Genomic DNA, 21,754 nt, shown 5'->3' with positions numbered 1-21,754 from the left:
TTTTGGGCGGCATCATTCACCCTTTGATTCCCAAAGTTATACATCTACCCCACATGCAAAACACATGTACCTCATCCCAATACCCCCAAAGGTTTGAACCATTACAGCATCAACTCAACTTCAAAATCTCACTTTAATTTTATCAGTTCAAAGGTTCCAAACCTCATCATCTAAATCAGGTATAAGTGAGACTCCAGGTATGATCCAACCTAAGGCAACATTCCTCTCCATCTCTGGGCCTGTGAAACTAGAAAACAAGTTATCTATTCCCAAAACACAATGGTGGGACAGACATGAAATAAGAGTTAAAGCCATTCCTATTCCAAAAGGGGGGAAATGGAAGGAAAAAAAGGTGTCACTGGTCCTGAGTAATTTTGAAATGCAGCAGGGCAAGTTCCATTAGGTTTCAAGGCCTGGGAATAATCCGCTATGGCTTGAAGTTCCACCTCTGGGCCCACAGCTCTGCCCTCAAAGTCATTCTTCCCTTCTTTTGAAGAGTAGTACATGTTTGCTGCTGAGTAGTTTCACCCTGTATCTTTCTGGTAGAATTTTGGGAGCCCAACATCCTTCCTTCATTTCATGTATTTCTGTTTCTTTCAAGCCGACCAGGCAGTGTTTCTGGCAATATAACCTTCATTCTCAAAAATTTTGTGGGTCTTCCATGGAAGTCACAGAAATTCACACCATTAGACAAGAGGGTCCTCAAAAGATCTTCCATGGAAAATCCCATCTCTGTTCCTGACTTCTGCTGAAATGGTTGGCAGGATCCATGAGGCACACACCTTATCTCTTTAGTACTAGCAAAAGGTTGTCCAGCCACACCTTTGGTTCTCTCCAGAGCATACTTTTCTGACAGCAAATCTCCTAAATTTTGTGTCTTCTGCAATCTGGACAGCCTGAGAATTTTCTAAATCATCAAAACCTGGATCCATTTTGCTTAGCAGTTCTTCTCTCAATTTATCTCTTTCCTTTCACATGTTACTAAAATCAGCAAGAAGAATCCAGGCAGTACCTCCAACACTTCCCTTGGAAATCTCCTCAGCTAAATATCCAAGTCCATCACTTACAAGCTCTGGTTTTCACACAACAGTAGGACACAATTCAACTCCACTTTCTGTTTCTATATAATAAGGATCTCCTTTTCCCCAATTTCCAATAACATGTTGATTTCCCTCTGAGCCCTCACCAGCAGCATCTTTAACATTCATATTTCTACCAATATTCTATTTATGATTATATATATATATACATACATATATATATACACATATACATATACATAATTTTAAGTAGGCTTCATTCCCAGCATGGAGCCCAACATAGGGCTTGAACTCACGACCCTGATATCAAGACCTGAACTGAGATCAACAGTCAGACGCTTAACCAACTGATCCACCCAGGTGCCCCAATATATATGTATTCTTAAGACAATGTAAGCTTTGGGGCATCTGGGTATCTCAGTTGGTAAAGCGTCTGACTCTTGGTTTCAGCTCAGGTCATGATCTCATGGTTCATGGGTTCAAGACCTGTGTCAGTCTCCACGCTGACAGTCCGGAGTCTGCTTGGGATTCTCTCTCTCTCCCTTCTCTTTCTGCCCCTCCCCTGCTTGTTTTCTCTCTATCTCTCTCTCAAAATAAATAAATAAACTTTAAAAAAAGACAATATAAGCTTTCTCAACTATTCTCCTCACTTCCTTCTGAACCTTCACCAGCAGTGCTTTCCATGTTCGTGTTTCTACCAACAATTTCTTCAAGGCAATCCAGGATTTTTCTATCATGTACCTCAAACTTGATCCAATTCCAGCCTCTACACATGATCCAATTCCAAAGCCACTTCAATATTTTTAGGTATTTGTTACAATATGTTATGGACTGAATTGGTCCCCCATTCATATGTTGGAGCCATAACCCCTAACATGACTATATTTGGAAATAGGGCCTTTACAGAGGTAAAGTTAAATGAGGTCATAAAGGGGGCCCTGATCCAATAGGGTTGGTGTCCTTATAAGAAGAGGAAGAGACATCAGGAACACATGCATAAAGGAGAGGTCATGTGAGGACACAAGAAGCACCTATCTGCAAGTAAGGCAGACAGTCCTCATCGGACTCCAATCCATACAGCATCTTGCTCTTGGACTTCTAGCCTCCTGATCTTCAGGAAAATAAATTTCTGTTGTTTAATGCAACCAGTCTGTGGTATTCTGTTATGGTGGCTCAAGGAGACTAAGACAAAGCAGCATTCTACATCCAAGTACCAAAATCTGTGTTAGTTTCCTGTGGCCGCTTTAACTAATTACAACAAATCCCATGGCTTAAAATATAAGAGATCTAGGGGGACCTGGGTGGCTCAGTCGGTTAAGCATCCGACTTTGGCTCAGGTCATGATCTCATGGTTCGTGGGTTCAAGCCCTGCGTCAGGCTCTGTGCTGACAGCTCGGAGCCTGGAGCCTGCTTTGGATTCTGTGCCTCCCTCTCTCTCTGTTCCTCCCCTGCTCACACTTTGTCTGTTTGTCCCTCTCTCAAAAATAAATATTAAAAAAATTTTAAAAATATATAAGAAATCTATTATTTCACAGTTCTGGGGGCCAAAATTTCACACAGAAAATAAATTTCACAAAGCCAAAATCAAAGTGTCTGAAGAGCTGGACTCTCTCTGCAGACTCTAGAGGAGAATCTTTTTGTTACCTCTTCCAGCTTCTGGTGGTTTCTTGCATTCCTTTGCTTGTGGCTACATCACGTTGCATCACCTTCTCTTTTTCTGTCAAATCTGCCTCTGCCTTCCTCTTATAAGGACACTTGTGATTGCAGTCAGGTTCCATTCAGATAATCCAGGATAATCTCCCCATCTCAAAATCCTTTTTTTAAAAAATGTTTATTTCTTTTTGACAGAGAGAGAGAGAGAGAGAGAGAGACAGAGTCCAAGCAGGGTGGAGGGTGGTTCCAGAGAGAGAGACACACAGAATCCGAAGCAGGCTTCAGACTCTGAGCTGTCAGCACAGAGCCCCATGTGGGGCCCAAACTCGTGAACCGCAAGATCATGACCCAAACCGAAGTCTAACACTCAACCACTCAACCGACTGAGCCACCCAGGCACCCCTCCCTGTCTCAAAATAATTAATTAAACCACATATGCAAACCATATTTTGCCATAAAAGGTAACACTCACAGGTTCGGGGATTAGGACACGGACATTTTTTTTGGGGGGGGGGGATCATTAGTCAGCTGACCACACCATCCTATGACAGTTAACAGCTCTACTACTTTACAACCTTACAGAAGACCAAACTCTCTCTCTAATCACTCACTATCTTCCCATAGTCTCTCCAACTGCACCCCAAACCATCTTCCAACCCCCTAATGGTATTCCCAATTTACCCTCCAATAGCTCCCACCTGCACTCTTAAACTGTTTCTGGCAGCCCCATTCCTCCTGAAGACCTTCACATGATCCTTGAGTTACATGCAAACTGTTATGTAATAGATCCTAACCTTGCCCCAAGCCACCCTTGATCACCACTCACATCTAGCCCTAAACATGCCCAACCTCACCATTCAAGTGCCCTCTCTTCTCCCTCCATATCTCCTGGGTTTTTTTAATCAAAAAAAAAATCTTAAATGTTAATTTATTTTTGAGAGAGAGGGAGAGTGCTCAGGCACATGCGTGAGCAGGGGAGGGGCAGAGAGAGGTGGGGGTAACAGGTTCTGAAGCGGGATCTGCGCTGACAGCTGTGAGCCCAATGTGGGGCTGGAACTCATGAACCATGAGATCATGAACTGAGCAGAAGTCAGACACTTAACTGACTGAGCCACCCAGGCGCCCTCTTCCATATCTCCTGTTTTTTTTCCCACCCCACAGTTGCCTTATAATGAGACCCCACATGCAAGAGAGAGAGAGAGAGAGAGAGAGAGAGAGAGAGAGAATGATAGGGAGCAGGGTTGAAAAATTGTGAAGTTGTGAGCAAGAGATTAAGAGAGAGACTGAGAGGGAGGACGAGCTTATTGTGGAGAGTATGTGATGGGCAGCACTTGTCATGGAGATATTTGAGATGTGTGTATGAAGCTCATGTTTGTAGAACTGGGATGTGTGACAGGATGATTAGCCTGTCAGTCTAACGCTGCAGAATTTTTTCTCAAAATCTGCTGCAAGTCTTTTAAATTTGTAGCATCTTGCAACAGATTACAGTTTTATATATTTTTTAAATGTTTATTTATTTCGAGAGGGAGAGAAAGTGCCATCAGGGGAGGGGCAGAGAGGGGGGTGGAGAGAGTGAATCCCAAGCAGGCTCCATGCTGTCAGTGCAGCACCCTACTTGGGGCTCAAGGGACCATGACCTGAGCCAAAATCAAGAGTGAAATGCTTAACCGATTGAGCCACCCAGGCCCCCCTAGAGTTCTATATTTTGATGTCATCAAACCGGAGACATAGTGTAGCAGGGTGGTAAGGAATGCTTGGGTTCCAATTCCAGGTTTTATAAACTGGGATTACCTAGAGCAAGTGACTTAACCTAGCTGTACCCCAGTTTCCTGACCTAGAACTTGGGATAATAAATGGAACCCTACTCAGAGGTCTGTTGTGACAATTAAAATGAATTACTGCAGATAAAGTACCAAGAATGACCAATCAGTGTTGCTTATTGTTACTTTTTAAAAGTTTATTTACTGATTTTGAGAGTGGGGGAGGGGCAGAGAGAGAGGGAGAGAGAGAATCCCAAGGGGGCTCCAGGCTGTCAGTGCAGAGCCTGACGTGGGGCTCAATCCCACAAACTATGAGATCATGACCTGAGCTGAAATCAAGAGTCAGATGCTTAACTGACTGAGCCACCCAGGTGCCCCTTTAACATTTTTTTTAATGTTTATTTATTTTGGAGGGAGGGAGGGAGAGAGAGAGAGAGAGAGAGAGAGAGAGAGAGAGAGAGAGAGAAAACTAGTAGGGGAGGAGCAGAGAGAAAGGGAAACAAGAGGATACAAAGTGGGCTCTGTGCTGACAGCAGTGAGCCTGATATGGGGCCCAAACTCACAAGCCAAGTTTTTAATATTTTTCTGAATGTTTATTTATTTTTGAGAGAGAAAGAGAGAGAGAGTGTGTGAATGTCAGTGGTGGAGGGGCAGAGAGAGAGCAGCAGGGAGGATACAAAGCGGGCTCCTTTCGTCAAATTTTTAAACGTATTCTCCAAAAGTATTTTGTTCTGATGTTTTTAAAGTTTCTTTTTTGATGTTTAGGTCTTTAATCTGGAATTTTTAAAAAAGATTTTAGTTTTAAGTAATCTCTACACCCAATGTGGGGCTCGAACTCATGACCCTGAGATCAAGAGTTCGCTTCATGGACAGCTCCATGGACTGAGCCAGCCTGGCGCTCCATGGAATTATTTTTTCTGAATTGTGTAATTAGGAGTCTAATCCCTCCCCCCAAAAGACAGTCATTTCTCCTCAAACCATTTTAGTAAATTCATCCATCTCCCTCCCAGTTACTTGAAATATCATTTTTGAAACATCATTTACTAATTCTCACAAGTATCTAGGTCGATTTTTGGACTTCTCCTGTACCATAGATCTCATTTGCTATTCCTATTCCCATATCACAATGTTTTACTTACTAATGATTTATGGTATATTTTGAATCTAGTAAGACAATGCTCCATCCTTTCTTCCTCTTTTGTAAGATTACATATTCTTACATATTCAAGGTACCACAGGAATTTTAACATCAGGTTTACAAATTCCATTTTGGAAATGTTATTGGGATTCTGTGTCTCCCTCTCTCTCTGCCCCTCCCCCGTTCATGCTCTGTCTCTCTCTGTCCCAAAAAAATAAATAAACGTTGAAAAAAAAATTAAAAAAAAAAAAAAAGAAATGTTATTGGTAATGTGTTGATTTAAAAAAAAAGTTATTCGGGGGTTACTTGGCTGGCTCAGTCCGTAGAGCATGCAACTCCTGATTTGCATGTTTTAAGAGTTTTAAGTTGTTTGTTGCAAGTTTTAAGAGTTGCAGAGTTTTAAGTTCAAGACCCAGGTTGGGTGTAGAGATTACTTAAAAATAAAATGTCTTTTTGTAAATTTCTTTAATGTTTATTTTTGAGAGAGAGAGAGAGAGAGACAGAGCGTGAGTGGGGGAGGGGCAGAGAGCGAGGGAGACACAGAAGCTGAAGCAGGCTCCAGGCTCTGAGCTGTCAGCACAGAGCCTGAAGCGGGGCTCAAACTCACGAACTACGATATCATGATCCAAGCTGAAGTCGGACGCTTAACCAACTCAGCCACCCAGGTGCCCCTAAAAATAAAATATTTTTAAAAAGATTCATTTGGGGAAGAAGTGTCATCTTTATTATGTGGATAATGGGGTCGTGTGGAAATAAGGGTGCCAAACACAGGAATGCACAAAGCTCAGTGAAGTTCTCTGAGGTACAACGGTTGTGTAAGGTCTTGGGACGTTGGGAAGGAGGAAGGGAAGGTTGTAGGTCCAGGTGTTTTGTGAGCTGACTGTGCACCTGAAGGTGTGGGCAGGGGACCCTCCCTGTGTACATGCCAATTTGCATGTATCTGGAACACAGAAGAGCTCAATCAAGATTTGGTGAATTAGTGCACAAATGAGTGAATCAATTAAGTTTTGGAGAGCTTATTGTCTGACAAACAACTGCTAGCACTTTTCATAAATTATCTCTAAACCTCATAACAACCCTGCCATACAGGTATTATGAACCCCAATTGACAGGTCAGGAAAGCTGAGGCTTGGCGAGGGGCAATCCCTTGCCCAAATCCAAACCCGGGTCTTTATGATTCTAGAAGTCATTCACCGAAGGTACCAGGTCTAATTTCCATCTTTCTACTCATCCATCTACCTGTCAAAGATTTATTAAAGACTTACTGTGTAGCATAACGTCCTAGTACAACAACCGCTCTAGGTGATAGAGCAGGAGCAGCGCTCCAGGGAGGACCAGCTGGGCGGCTAGTTAGTGGGTACTGAAAAGGCGGGGGGTTCTGGTCCAGGGAATGTAGCTGCCAAGGCCTCATAGTTTTGGGTTTGGCTGAGGAGGCCACGGCCAGATGGAGGTTGCAGCGCGGTCTAGGGAGCAGGTATTACGAATATTGACCAAGAGGGGGCGCAGTTCTGCCGCTAGAAGCGTGGCCTGGAGACCCTCTGCACGCCTACAGGCCATCGATGCGCAGGCGCAGAGGACTCAAGGAGCGGCTTAAAAAAAAAAAAATCTTGCGGGGGGGGGGGGGGATCTTTTGAGAGGAGGGGAGTGGCTTAATAAAATTCCCTCTTGCTGATTTGCCTCTGTCTCTGAGGGCGTGGCCTAAATGCGTCCTTCTCCGAATGAGGGCTGGCCGAATCTAGTTTTCCCTCGGCGTTGGAGGCGTAGCTTAGGGCGGGCCCTAGAGGCACCCCTCTATGATTGGCCGCCTTGCTCAGAGGGGGTGGCCCGGTGAGCTGTCCATATTCCGTGTGGTCACTTCCTGTGGAGTTTCCCCAGCCCTAAGAGGAGGGGGGAGAGGACGAGGGGGAGGAGGGCGGTCGTCCGGGGTTAGGTTGGGGGGGGGTGTTGGTCCGTTCAGGGCGGGGGATGACTCACTGCCCATCCCATCGCCCCGACGCCGCCCGCCCGCGCAGAGCTGGCTCCATGGCTTAGCGGAGGAGGCGGTGGCGAGCGGGGGGAGGGGGACTCTTATTTTGTTAGGGGGACCGGGCCGAGGCCCGACCGGCCTGGCAGGGCTCGCCCGGGGCCGGGCGTCATGTCTCATGCGGCCGAGCCAGCTCGGGACGGCGTAGAGGCCAGCGCGGAAGGCCCTCGAGCCGTGTTCGTGCTGTTGGAGGAGCGCAGGCCAGCCGACTCGGCCCAGCTGCTCAGGTGCGGGGCCGCCTGGGGCCGGTAGTGCCTACTGGGGTTCCTGGGGGCCTTATCTGGGGGGACAGCGGGAGCCCAAGACTGGGATTGGAGGCCCTCGGCCTGGGTTTGGAGGACGTCGGGGCGCCGGTCTTGGGGGGGCACCTAAGGAATCCGTCGGTGGCCTGCTTGGACTGAGGCTTAAAGAAGTCATGGAAGTGCATGAAGGGAGGCCTGTTTCCGATTTGGGGGTTTAGAGAGGAAGGTTGTGTTGTGTCCACAGCCTGGTCTAGGGTAACTGAACTTGGGGGACTGAGGCTGAATTTGGGGTCCTTCAGTCAGGCATGGATTTAAGGGGGTACTCTAGGTGAGGCATTGATTTTAAGGGACTTTTCCCCTCAGTGGCAGAGAAGGGGTCCTGGGAGACAGAAGTGCTTTCTTGGTCGCTGGTTGCTGGATGATTCCCAGTGGCTGGTTGCTGGAAGCTATGTTTAGGGGTAACATGAATCTGGAGGGATTTGGGGGTATCTCAGATATGCTACATGGGACCGGCTTCGTGAGTGTATGTGAGTGAGCAAGAGAAGGAACATTCATCAAGACTTGACCGGAATAATCACTTCACCCCTGCCCACCCACCCAGCTGGGTCAGATCCCAGGGAGAGTGGGAAAGTCCTCTTCCCACACCCCCATAGGGGCTTGACCGGGGGATAGTGAGGCTTACAGAGGCAACAGAGATGGTGCTACCTCTTAGCTCAGAGAAGAAGGCCTCAGACCTTATTTGGGAACCCAGAGGAGGGTCTCGTTCCTGCTGCCACCCACCCTAGCCTCTCAGCCAGCCTTGATCACCCCCTGCGCGCGCACGTGTGTGTGCGCGCCCGGGCTTCTGTGCTCACACGTACATTCTTTTTCTCTTCCTCTCCCAGTCTGTCTCTCAGACCCTGGAAACAATCTCGAATCTGTTCCTAGAGCTGGAATGAGCACCAATTGCACCATCCCTGCCTGGGTGGGTCCTCTGGCCTCTTCCCATCCTCACCTCCATCAGCAGGCTTGTAAGCCCCAGCCCTCTCTGTCCACACCCTGCCCACCCCAGTGTCCCATCTCTTCCAACTTCTGTGCAATGGGTGTGTGAGCATGAGATAGGGCTTTGCCTGCTTTCTTCCTAGGATTGTGCTGAGCTCAGCGGCTCCCCGAGCTTCCTCTTCCCGACTTCCTGGGTGGTTTTAGGTCCCCATCTGAGGGTGAGGAAAGGAAGGAAGACAGATCCTTGGGGAGGGGAGAGAATTCTTGTCAAGTGAAGTCACCCACAATCTCAGAATTTTAAATCTTTGACTCAATTCGGGATGCATATCCATCCACGTGCATGTCAATGCCCCCTACACACTAGGGTCTTGCACCCAGCATGAAGGGCTGAGCAGGAGCCTTTGCATCTGATAGGCTTCCCTGTCTTCTGATGCCTTCATAACAATCTGGATCTTCACATTAGTGGAAATAGTTGAAAAGTAGGGGTGTACGTGGCTTCTTATTTTGTGTCAAGTGGGTGTTGGTATTAGAGGTGTGTGTGTGTGTTTTGTTCTATCCAAAAAAACAGGAGAGCGCTGGACAAGCCAAGAAAAGAATGCTTGTATAAGCGGATCATCCACCCAAATTCCTCCTCTTTTAAATCCAAATTGCTGGTATGAGGAGAGCCTTTGATATTTCCATTTTGTATTTGGGTGTGCATTGGCATCCCCTGAACTCTGGCTGAGGAGGGGGGGCACTCATTTGCAAAGTCTCAGATCCTTCCGTCAAGTGAATCATCGACCCCAGTTCTTTGTGATGCATTCAGTTTGTGTTACAATGGACTGTTATGCCGAAGGATGCCCCTACCGTGCTGTAAGCGTGTAGACAAACGTGGGCTCACATTCAGCTGTCAGGACAACAGTAGGGGGTGTGGGGGCTGGAAGAGCTGTGAATGCAAAGTCAGGACTCCTGCAAAGTGAATTGTCATTCCTAAATTCTCCATTTCTATTTTCCTCAAACCCAGGTTGTTACACATGATTGTGTTAGAGTGAGGAGTTGGGATCCTGGCACTCTTACTATTTTGAATCCTAAGGGACTGTGGGTAACAGAGCAAAAGAGAGTGGGGAGTGGAGAGGGAGGAAGACCCCAGCAGAGTGGCCTCCTGTGAAAGGGACACTCTGTTCCCCTCTCCCTGGCATGTGACACTCTCCTCCCACTCCCCACTCTTTCTCTCTCAGAGGGGAGTGAGGTCTCTATACAACCACTGACCATCACCCTTACTTCCTTTCCACCCTCAGCCTCAACTCTTTGCTTCCGGAATCTGGGATTGTTGCTGACATCGAGTTAGAAAGCGTCCTCGATCCTGACAGTTTCTACGAGCTCAAAAGCCAACCCCTACCACCACGCTCAAGGTATGTCTCCGTTGACTCCCCTCCCAATTCCTCTGCCCCACCATCCCCTCTTGATATGCAGAGGCCCTCAGTGCCAGCCCAAGCCTTTCACCAGCCTGTATTTTCCAGACAGTAAAATTGGGGGCAAGAAACAGTGTGTCACACAGGAAAGCAGGTGGCCAAGCTAGGATTCCAGCAAGACCTCGCCTGCCTCCCCTCCACCCCACTTGCATACCCATTGATACACAAATATTGCAGCCAACCTAAGAGGCCCAGAGTCCTGGGCTGGCCAGCATTCCAGCAGCCCCCAGGTGGGCGGAGCCAGACCCACAACCCCTGCTCACCCCTTCCTCCTTTCGACAAACGCACCCACCCCAGCCCTTGAGGAACCCCTGCTGGTCTCTTCTTTCTCCAAGCTTGGATGTCTAAATGTGCTGAGTCATCTGCCTGGGCTCTAAGAGAGGGGAGGGGACCTGGAAGAGGGGCAGGAAGAGAGGATTGTGAAATCTTCGAGATTTTCAAGACCGACTAGCTCCTGAGACTAGAGGCCTAGGCAGGGGAGGACAACAGGCCTGCAGTTGCCCTTGTAGCCAGATGCCCATCACCAGGAGCTCAGGGAGCATCTTAGCCCCAAGTTGAGCTTAAGAGCCTTCTGTATCCAAATGTACTGCCACAGCCTCAATTTGGCATCCTGCTGTCCTTTAAATAGATTGAACCCTGCTCCTGGAGCCTAGCAATGGCATCTTTGCTCAGTGTTTGAAAAGGCCCAAATCCAGCCTTCACTATAAGGACTGAGGGCTAAAATTCCCCCACTAGACTGTAATCCCTGAAGGCTGGGACTGGGCTTAGTTACAGTGTCTCCCCCATCAGACAGTGACCCCTGAGGGCTGGGACTGGGCTGAGTTCTCCTATCTCTTGCCCTATCAGACTGTGATCCCTGAAAGCTGTGACCAGGCTTGGTTCCTATGTCTCCCCCTCCACACCTTGGCCTCCGAAGGCAGAAAACGGGCCTAATTCCAGTGTCTACTCCATCCCATTATGATTCCTTAGACTTGGGACGAGACTTTTAGCTTACCTGTGGCCCCATATTTCCCATTCCACAGCCTCCCAATATCACTGCAAGCCACCCCAGCTACACTCTCTGCATCATCTTCTGCAGGGGGCTCCAGGACCCCTGCCATGTCGTCATCTTCTTCATCGCGGGTCTTGCTGCGGCAGCAGCTAATGCGGGCCCAGGCCCAGGAGCAGGAGAGGCGTGAGCGTCGGGAACAGGCTGCAGCCTCTTCCTTCCCCAGTCCTGCACCTGCCTCTCCTGCCATCTCTGTGGTCGGCGTCTCCACTGGGGGCCACACATTGGGCCGTCCTCCCCCTGCTCAGGTGCCCAGGGAGGTGCTCAAGGTAAGGTGACATACAGAGGGCCTGGGAGGGGTCTCTTAGTGACTGAGGAATGGTCCTAGTAGCTCTTGAGCAAAGTCCTAGGTTACTGTTAAAATAGGCTGTTAGCATCCCATTGTGTTTAGGGATGTGTTGTGGAGTTGTGAGGGGTCCTTGGGAGCCACAGGATGTCTTGGGGACCACGGAAGGTCGTGAGTGCCTCGAGTGGGCCCTGGGGACTATGAAGTAACCCCAGGAAGAACTTTGTAGGAAGGGCTTCATGTATGTGTGATGCATTAGAAGTTTTGCCATTGGGGTGTCTTGGGAAGCCATGTATGGTTCTCAGGTGTCTTAGGTGGTGTTAGAGACTAGGGGGGGGATGGTCTTGGGGACTGTGACACGGTGCTCCAGAAACTGAGGGATTCTGTCCACCATGGGTGGATCTTGGGGGCTCAGAGGGATTTCTAAAAAAAAGAGTTTGGGTCCTGGAGGAGACTTAACCAGTATTTGGGGAGGGGGTCTCAGATTCTGGGCCTGGTTTGCTGGTCTGAGCCTAGAAACAGATGACCTCTGAGGGTCAGGCTGGGGCTGAGGGTCACCCCTGTCCTACCTTGCCTCCCCCCATCCCTCCTCACCCTTATCCCACAGGTGCAGACCCATCTAGAGAACCCGACGCGTTACCACCTGCAGCAGGCACGCCGGCAGCAGGTGAAACAGTACCTGTCCACCACACTTGGCCCCAAGCTGGCTTCCCAGGCCCTCACCCCACCACCGGGGGCTGCAAGTGCCCAGCCCCTCCCTGCCCCTGAGGCTGCCCATGCTACTGGCCCCACCGGCAGTGCTCCCAACAGCCCCATGGCTCTACTCACCATCGGGTCCAGCTCAGAGAAGGAGGTAAGTGGCTGTAGACGACCTTCCTATGCTCCCCTTCCTCCAGCTTCTTCTAACACTCTTCCATATTTACTTATTCCCCTAGATTGATGATGTCATTGATGAGATCATCAGCCTGGAATCCAGTTACAACGATGAGATGCTCAGCTATCTGCCTGGAGGCACTGCAGGGCTGCAGCTCCCCAGCACGGTGAGGCCCAGGGATGGGAGGCTGGTCTGAACATCAGTGCATCCCTCTATCACTGAGACTACACCCATGCTGGCTGTGTACATAAGACCCTCGCTTTGGATTGTACTAAGATCGAGAAGGAGGCCGTATGATGAAGATAGAGCATACCAATGCCCTGGTACCTTGTGTTGGACTGCATGGAGAGGTAGACCTTGTAGATTTTGATATATGCAGGGTGGAGACTTCATGTAAATATCAGTGCATACCCAAGCACTCAAGCTTCAGTGTGGGAGGGACCAAGAAATGGAACTCTTGCAGCAATTTGAATGTACCAAAAGATTCAGGTCATTGGGACATACCCAGACCATGTAGTGATTGGAACATATCAAAAGTCATAAAACATAGGGTGGCTGAACCTTGTGATTGGAATGTACAACATCTCTTTCAGTGAACCATGCCAAGAGGCTGGGTCATTTTTAGAGAGGGGATAAAACTCTCTAGAGCAAAGGATGTACCAATAAATTGTAACATTCTGGTTCTGGAACATTCCAGAAGTCCCATAACTTGCTTTGGGACATACCAAGTGGCTGTAACTTTGTTCTAACTTACCTGAAGGACAGAGCATGTATAAAAATGGCATCAGCTTCTCAGAATTTTTTATTGATTTGGAACAGCTAAAGAATGGGACCTTATATTACATGGGTCCAGCAGACCAGCAGGGGTTTCAAGAGATGGGACTAATTCATCAAGAGGTGGGACTAATTACTTAAGGATTAGTGTGTTGCCCTAGAGTATATCCAGGAGAGTGCAAAGGAAAGAGAAAACACTGAGGCTGGGATAAAAGCAGTGAGTGCTCGTGGAGTAGTTGGATGAGAACTCCTGAGAGATCAGAACGTGTAGGAAGATACTAGAGTCAGGAGCTTGGTGCTTGACGATGTACATAAGGTGGTGCGACGTAATCATGGCAAAAGACTAGAGATAGGGCTAGAACTCTCCAGAAGGCTGGATTTTGGATGGAACATTACCATGATAATTTCCCAAGGTCTGAGGAGATTGGGTTGGAGTGTTCCAAGAATGCTGAGTTGGAATGTTCTGCTAGGAGGGGCTAGCGGATTGGAATGTTGCCTTGGAGCCATCAAAGACCTGAGAAGGGTGGTTTTCCAGCATTTCTTCTCAGAGCCAATCCCAGAGTTTGGGAGAGGGGCTTCAGAGGATGATCTGAGGTATTTGAGGACCTGCAGGGGCATGATGAACAGGCCCAGCAGGCTCAGGTCCCCTGGCAAAGCAGGGTAGGTACCCTAGATCCTGTCTTTCCTATGAGTTGCTCTGTGAAATTCCCTTGAAGGAGAAGGAAAGGTTCCCCATGCTGAGTCAGCCAGCCCTTGCATTAGATTGTCTCTGGAGTATGCGGAGGGTTGGGAGCCTGGTTCTGAGAAGGGGCCAAGCCTGGGGGCTGGTCCCAACCGTCATTTCTCTGCCCTCCCTGCCCCTAGCTGCCTGTGTCAGGGAATCTGCTTGATGTGTACAGCAGTCAGGGCGTGGCCACGCCTGCCATCACCGTCAGCAACTCCTGCCCTGCTGAGCTGCCCAACATCAAACGGGAGATCTCTGGTAAGGGCCAGGGTCTTGGCCCTTTGCGCCCATGCCATACCCCGGGGTGAGCCCCATATCAACCAGGTGGGCCTGATGCTGGGGGAAGGGCTCTAAGCAGACAGAAACGGGCTGTTTGCCCTCTTTTTCCACGTGGACCCTGGACTTGCTTTTACCCCATTTCCTCTTGTCTTGGGTTTTAACAAATGACCTATCACCCGGGCTTCTTAAAAAAAAAAATCATAAAAGTGGCACTTTTTAAAAAAGTCATTTCCCTGCCTGCGCCCACCAAATCCTACCCGCCCCCACCCCGGCAGCTGCACTTGCTGCCCTCTTTCTCTCCTGTGTGCAGAGGCCCTGACTACTCCCACTCTCTTCCAGAGACAGAGGCCAAGGCCCTTTTGAAGGAACGACAGAAAAAAGACAATCACAACCTAAGTGAGTGCATGTATATGCCCCTGCCAGCGTGCTGTGCCGCCCTGCCTTAATCCACACCCTGGCCTTCCTTGATGGACCTCTCCCTGCAAGCCTCTCCCAACCCCCCAAATCCTCCTCTTCCCTCTTCAGCCCATTGACAACTTTCCTACTCTTCTCCCCCCACCCCCAAAGTTGAGCGTCGCCGGCGATTCAACATTAACGACAGGATCAAGGAGCTGGGCACCCTTATCCCCAAGTCCAGTGACCCGTGAGTCTGGGCCTTAGGGGAGCTGGAGGCTGGCGGGAAGTGGGACAAGGGCCCCATTCCCCTAAAGTTCTTCCTGGGGCGTAACCTTCCAGCATTTCTGCTCCTGGCTGTCTCCCACCTAGCCTTCATCACCCTGAACAGGATTGATACTCCTCATTGTCATCAACCTAAAATTTTAGATGCATGACATTGTAGTCTGTGTGCCTCCTCTGGGCCCCGTAGGACATAGGCACTTAGTTCCTTCTTTTTTTTAAATTTTTAATTTTATTATTATTATTTTTTGAGAGAGAGAGGGCACAAGTGAGCAAGTGGCAGAGAGAGTGGGAGAGAGAGAATCCCACGAAGGGCAGAGAGAGAAGCGGAGCTCACCCAAAGCAGGGCTCGAACTCACCACATGCAGGGCTCAAATTCACAAACCGGTGAGATCATGACCTGAGCCAAAGTCTAGTGCTTAACCGACTGAGCCACCCAGGTACCCCTAGGCACTTAGTTTCTTGTTCACTTAGTGCTTCCTATATTCATTCAAGAAATGTATTGAGCTTCTTTGTATCAGAGACCATGCTAGGCCGTGAGGGTACCAGAGGCACAAAACAGACAAAAATCCCTGATGTGGAACTGATATTTTAGTGGAGGCAGACAGACCACAAACAAGATAAATAACTAAAGTCTGAGTGATTATTATGAGTGTTGTGGAGAAAATTAAAGAATAGAAGATGGAGGGAGGGCACCTGGCTGGCTCAGTCAGTAGAGCATGCAACTCTTGATCTCAGAGTCATGAGTTCAAGCCCTACATTGGGCACAGACCTTACTTTAAAAAAAAAAAAGAATAGGGGCACCTCAGTGGCTCAGTTGCTTAAGCGTCTGACTTTGGCTCAGGTCATGATCTCACCGTTTGTGGGTTCGAGCCCCGCATTGGACTCCATGCTGACAGTTCGGAGCCTGCTTGGGATTCTTGCTTTATCTCTCTGACCCTCCCCAACTCATGGTTTTTCTCTCTCTCTCAAAATAAATAAACTAAAAAAAAAAGAACATGGGGGAATGTTGGCAAGGGTTACAACTTGGGGTGAGGAGGGTGGGCACAGGGCAGGCCTTGAACTGACAAGGAAACATTTGAATAAAGATCCTAAGGAGGTAAAGTAGGAGCCATCTGAGTGTCTTGGAAAGAGTGTTTGAGGCAGAGGGCAGAGCTGGGCTGGAGCCCCTGAGGTGGGAGTGGTTTTCTGAGTTCTAGGAGCATTAAGAAGCCTGTGTAGCTGTAGTGACAGGAATCCAAGGGATATAGGCAAGAAGCAGTGAGGGATCAGGTCAGAGAGGGCCTCCTGGGTTCATGGTGTGATGGGGCACCATTGGAATGTTCCAGGCAGGGAGTTTCCATCTGAGCATTGTATACCCTTGATGTATACCCCCCCTTTCAGATCTAGGCCTACAGCGGGGTGCTCTGCCTAGTGCAATTCCCCCTCAGCTCCCGAGACCCCGTCTGCAACCACCCCCTTCTTTCTTCCCCCTTGGGCCCTACAGGGAGATGCGCTGGAACAAGGGCACCATCCTGAAAGCCTCTGTGGATTATATCCGCAAGTTGCAGAAGGAACAGCAACGCTCTAAAGACCTGGAGAGCCGGCAGCGATCCCTGGAGCAAACCAACCGCAGCCTGCAGCTCCGAATTCAGGTTTGGGAGGACAAAGCAGTGGCAGAGATTGGGGTGGGGGGGGTGCTTCCTGCAGGCAGAGGCAGAGGAAGACCGGCCAGGATTTTCCTGGCATGTTTGGGGGATCCCCGGGCTTCCCGATTCACATGATGGTGATGACAAATAGGAATCATAACATTAACAAGAACAATGATGGGGATTGGCTAACGTCTATAGTGTTTATCTTCAGCCATGCACTGTGAGGAGAGCCTTATCTCCACTTACTAAGTTGGTCCTCCCAACAGTCCTATGAAGCAGGGACCATTGTTGTACTCATTTTACAGATTGGGACTCTGAGGCTCAGAGAGGTTAAGCAACATGCCTAAAGTTACACAGCTAGTGAGTGGCAGAGGCTGATTTCGAACCCAGGCAGCCTGCCCTTTTCACCATTAAACTCCTCTGCCTCTGAGGAACTGTGAACCCCATCTTATCCCACCCCCACCCCCTACTTTTTGCAGGAGCTAGAATTGCAGGCACAGATCCATGGTCTGCCAGTACCTCCCACCCCAGGGCTGCTCTCCCTGGCCACAACTTCTGCCTCTGACAGCCTCAAACCAGAGCAGCTGGACGTTGAGGAGGAGGGCAGGCCAGGCACAGCAACATTTCATGCAGCTGGGGGCTCTGCCCAGAGTGCTCCCCATCAGCAGCCCCCAGCGCCACCCTCGGATGCCCTTCTGGACCTGCATTTTCCCAGTGACCACCTGGGGGATCTGGGGGACCCCTTCCATCTAGGGCTGGAGGACATTCTGATGGAGGAGGAGGAGGGGGTGGTGGGAGGACTGTCTGGTGCCCTGTCCCCTCTGCGGGCTGCCTCCGACCCCCTGCTCTCATCGGTATCCCCCGCTGTCTCCAAGGCCAGCAGTCGCCGCAGCAGCTTCAGCATGGAGGAGGAGTCCTGATCAGGCCTCACCCCTCCCCTGGGACTTCCCCACCCAGGAAAGGAGGACAAGCGTCAGGATGAGGCCCCGCCTTTTCCCCCACCCTCCCAAGAGACTGCCCTGCCCAGGTGTTCTGGGGGAAGAGAAGAGATGAGGCCCCACCCCTGTAACCAGGCAAGGAGGAGGAGTCAGATTAGGCCCCGCCCCCTCCCCACAATACCAGCTGGTAAGGTATTTAAGCCATGGAGAAGGTGGTAACATCAGGGCCTGTCACCTGGAGGTCACAGCCTCACCTGCACCCCATGGGACCCACCCTTGCCCAGGTGAGAGAAGAAGACAGGATGAGCTGGGTCCCTGAGACTTGGGGACATTACTAGCCAGGTCTCCAGGGATAAGGAGGTATCAAGATACTGGTCTATCCCCTCTCTTGGAACCACTAGTCTAGTCCACCATGGCAAGGAAGAGGGGTCAAAATAATAGAGGTCCCACCCAGGGGGTTTAAGCCCTGCCTCTTTCCCATTCTCCCTACCCTGTCCAGCCAAGGAACAGAAGTGAGAATGAGAGCCCCTTCACCTGGGAGCTCAGTCCTGGCCTTCTAGCAATGTAGGAGCCAGGCCCCTTCCCTTCCCTATAGGATCAGCCCAGCGCAGGTATTTCAGGCATGGAGGAGGCCTTAAGATCAGGCTACCATGTGGAAATCACAGACCTTGTCCCTTAGCAACATCCCATCCAAGCATTCCACGCTGCAGGGGGGAGTGGCACTTAAGCTCCCCAGCCTTAACCTGGGACCAAGAGGACCTAACCTAGGAGGGCTCTGAGCCGACCTTGCCCTTGGAGAAGGGGACAAATCTTCAAATCTTGTGGGCCAACATTCCAGACCTAGGTCAGGAGTGAGAATTAGACCCTCAACTTTGGGCAGAGTCCTGCCTCCTTCCTTGAAGGGCAGTTTGGGGAAGTGATAGGGATTAGGGGGTACCAAGTACAGGTTCCCAGAACCAGCACCCCAGCATTCTGACATTTTGTATAGGAACAGGAGGAAGGAAGGGGCCTTTGTGGGGAGTTCTTGAGTCCAGGAAAAAGTGGAAGCCTGCCCTAACAAAGTAGAGGCTTGGAGGGAGGATTGCAAAAGCATATGTACCCCTCTTTTGTTTATCTGATTTTTTTATTGACCCTCCACTCAGAAGCTAGGCCACCTCCAACCTCCAGCCTCCACTCAGTTCTCCATTTGGAGGAGTCCTCCCCATTTCAGAGTTATTAAGAGACACTCCCTGCCCATCCCCATCCTTCCTACCACATACACCCAAGGTTGTCAGCTTTGGGTCCTTGGGGTCGAGCCCCAAGGAGGGTGTGCTAAGGGGTCTGTAGGTTTGTGATTAAAATAATAAATGCTAGGCGTGTTTGATGCGCTTTTAACTTTGGCAAAGTGTCTCCTGTCCTTGCTTTTGACTATACAGTGAGCATGGTCCATGTTGGCCAGGAAGAAGAAGGGTTCTTTGAAAAAAAACAATTTAAGTGAGATGGGCACAAGAATTTAGATAGAGGGGCTTGAGGAAAACCCTGTAAGAAAAAGCAGTCAGTCCTTAACTATCTGCCAGGTACACTCCTATTACAAGTGTTACACCTAATTTTTTTTATAAATGTTTATATTTGAGAGACAGAGACAGAACGCGATTGGAGGAGGGGCAGAGAGAGAAGAACTGAAGTGGGCTCTGTGCTGACAGCAGAGCCCGATGCATGGCTTGAAATCACGAGCTGTAAGATCATGACCTGAGCCAAAGTCAGAGGCTTAACCGACTGAGCCACCCAGGCGCCCCCGCCTAATTTTTTAATCTGAGGAATATTTATCAAGATAGTGCTGATTCTTATTCCCATTTCACGTTTGAAGAAACTGAGGGCCAGAATTTAACTATCTGAAGATATACCTGTAAATGGATTAAGAGCTAAATGGTAAAGTTAGATCTGGCTTGAAGAATTTCGCTGAGGGCAGAGGAGGCAAAGATTTTCTTGCACGTTCACTTTTGAAACCCACAAGGAAGTGTAGGAGGCTATCTCCTGGCAGACAGTAGAGGTATGCCAGATGGTTGAAAGGGCAAAAAACAAAAACCATGAAGGTAGGGGAACAGGCAAGCAATTCAATTTTGGAACAAATGTTGACATTTGTGTGTGGGGGGGGATTTAAATGGAGGTAAACAAACAAGTATCTTCTTGAAGGCTGAGGAAAATATTAGTTTTGGCATTCTGCCACCAAACTCTGATTTCCCAGGGCAGGCATCAGGCCTGCCCTGCGTCTCCCCTAGCAGATTATAACCACCACACTGGCTACTCCTTTATATCCTATCACACTGACCCTTAAGGCCTGGTTGCTGAGTCTCTTCCTCCAGACTGGAGGCTCTCAGATACCTTTTCTTTACTTTTTTCTCCTTGAATCTACCATGTTCTCTTTTGAATTTTGTAAACATGACCTGTAACACCCAGATGTGTTTTTTTTTCAAAGTTTGTGTTCTGATATCATTTCAGATTTACAGAAGAGTTGCAGACATTAATGTTCCCATACCCATCACCCAGCTCTCCCTAATGTAAATATCTTACATAACCATGGCATGTTTATCAATTTTAAGAAAATAACGGCGCAGTACCGGGAACTCCACAGACTTTATTTGGATTTGACTTTTTACCGTGATTTTTTTTTTTTTCTGTTCTAGGATCCAAGTAAGGAAACTCCATTTGTTATCTCTTCCTGTGTAGCCAGTTACCACGATCTCGGTGGCTTAAAAACAATGCACACTCTTTTTCTCCCAGTTTTTACGGGTCGTGAATCCAGGTTGTTAGCTGGGTCCTCTACTCCAGTGGCTCCCGCAAGGATACAAGCGAGGAGGGTGTTGGGCAGGATCAGGTTCTCTGTGTAGCCTGTTGAACCGAGGGCCTCAGTTCCTTGCTGGCGGTCAGCATGCCTTGTGTTCCTTTCCTTCCATGAGGCAGCTCACAACATAGTAGTTTGCTTTGTCAAGGCCAGCAAGAGAGCCAACTAGCAAAATGGAAGTTACTGTGTCTTGTCATTTAATCACTGGAAGTGACATCTCAAAGGTGAGGCATTTTGTTGGTTAGGATCAAGTTACTCAAGGGGAGGGGAGTACAAAAGACCAGGAATATCCATAGGCAGGGACCCCTGAGGAGCCATCTCCCCAGCTCCCTGTCACAGATACCATGTTGCCTTTAGCCATCATGTCTTGGTTTCCTCTGACAGTTTCTCAGTCTGTCCACTGAGAAGGCCTAGACACTACTAATGAGCATCTCTAGCACCCAGATCTTGGTTTCTAAATGCCATTCTCTAGTAAAAGGAACCAGGATCATTGGAGAAATGGCTGGTTTTAAAGGCCAGAATGGGGGGGCGCCTGGGTGGCGCAGTCGGTTAAGCATCCGACTTCAGCCAGGTCACGATCTCGCGGTCCGGGAGTTCGAGCCCCGCATCAGGCTCTGGGCTGTTGGCTCAGAGCCTGGAGCCTGTTTCCAATTCTGTGTCTCCCTCTCTCTCTGCCCCTCCCCCGTTCATGCTCTGTCTCTCTCTGTCCCAAAAATAAATAAACGTTGAAAAAAAAAAATAAAGGCCAGAATGGGGAAAATAAAAGATGATTCTGGAACATCATATAGTCCCAGAAAGTAAGGAAGTACCCCCCCCCCAAAATGGGAACATGTCTTAAGGATATAATAGCCAACCTGAAAGCTCACAATGGCCAAATCTGGAACAACTTGAGCAACAAAAAAATAATGATAATGTTAGTTTATAGTGCTCCCAAATTAAATATCAATAATTCTGTAGTTATATAAATAAGTGGTATGACTGGATAAGTAAATAAATGCTGGAGACTGGACAACTCTTCCATGCATAAGAATTCTGAATAACAGGGGTGCTTGGGTGGCACAATCGGTTAAGCCAACCGACTTTTTTTTTTCAATGTATGAAATTTATTTTCAAATTGGTTTCCATACAACACCCAGTGCTCATCCCAAAAGATGCCCTCCTCAATACCCATCACCCACCCTCCCCTCCCTCCCACCCCCCATCAACCCTCAGTTTGTTCTCAGTTTTTAAGAGTCTCTTATGCTTTGTAAGCCAACCGACTCTTGATTTCAGCTCAGGTCATGATCTCATGGTTCATGGGATCAAGCCCCGTGTTGGGTTCTGTGCTGACAATGTGGAGCATGCTTGGGATTATTTCTCTCTCTCTCTCTCTCTCTCTCTGCCCCCCCCCCCCGTCGGTGTCTCTCAAAATAAATA

At 48.9% G+C, this 21,754-nt stretch overlaps 1 protein-coding gene across 2 annotated transcripts; it reads left to right on the top strand.

Moving 5' to 3' along the window:
- Positions 1-7,571: 7,571 nt before the first annotated feature.
- Positions 7,572-18,901, top strand: TFE3 (transcription factor binding to IGHM enhancer 3). Of its 2 annotated transcripts, none has more exons than XM_047844606.1 (10): positions 7,572-7,841; positions 10,115-10,228; positions 11,311-11,605; positions 12,230-12,475; positions 12,558-12,662; positions 14,135-14,252; positions 14,613-14,669; positions 14,841-14,916; positions 16,435-16,582; positions 17,059-18,901. In XM_047844606.1, exons 1-10 carry the CDS (start codon positions 7,726-7,728, stop codon positions 17,497-17,499), a joined length of 1,716 nt encoding a protein of 571 aa, XP_047700562.1. In that variant the 5' UTR covers positions 7,572-7,725; the 3' UTR covers positions 17,500-18,901. The 2 variants fall into 2 exon arrangements, with proteins under 2 accessions (XP_047700562.1, XP_047700563.1); XM_047844607.1 differs by having other exon boundaries at positions 7,814-7,841; positions 11,367-11,605.
- The last annotated feature ends 2,853 nt before the right edge of the window (positions 18,902-21,754 follow it).

Source organism: Prionailurus viverrinus, chromosome X (genome assembly GCF_022837055.1).
Source record: "Prionailurus viverrinus isolate Anna chromosome X, UM_Priviv_1.0, whole genome shotgun sequence".
Lineage (NCBI taxonomy): Eukaryota > Metazoa > Chordata > Mammalia > Carnivora > Felidae > Prionailurus > Prionailurus viverrinus.
This window is presented reverse-complemented; position numbering and strand designations above follow the sequence as displayed.

Coding starts and splice junctions, on each gene's coding strand:
- TFE3 (XM_047844606.1), top strand. CDS start 7,726: ATGTCTCATGCGGCCGAGCCAGCTCGGGACGGCGTAGAGGCCAGCGCG. Junction 14,253..14,612: donor CATCAAACGGGAGATCTCTG/GTAAGGGCCAGG, acceptor ACTCTCTTCCAG/AGACAGAGGCCAAGGCCCTT. Junction 14,670..14,840: donor AAAAGACAATCACAACCTAA/GTGAGTGCATGT, acceptor CCACCCCCAAAG/TTGAGCGTCGCCGGCGATTC.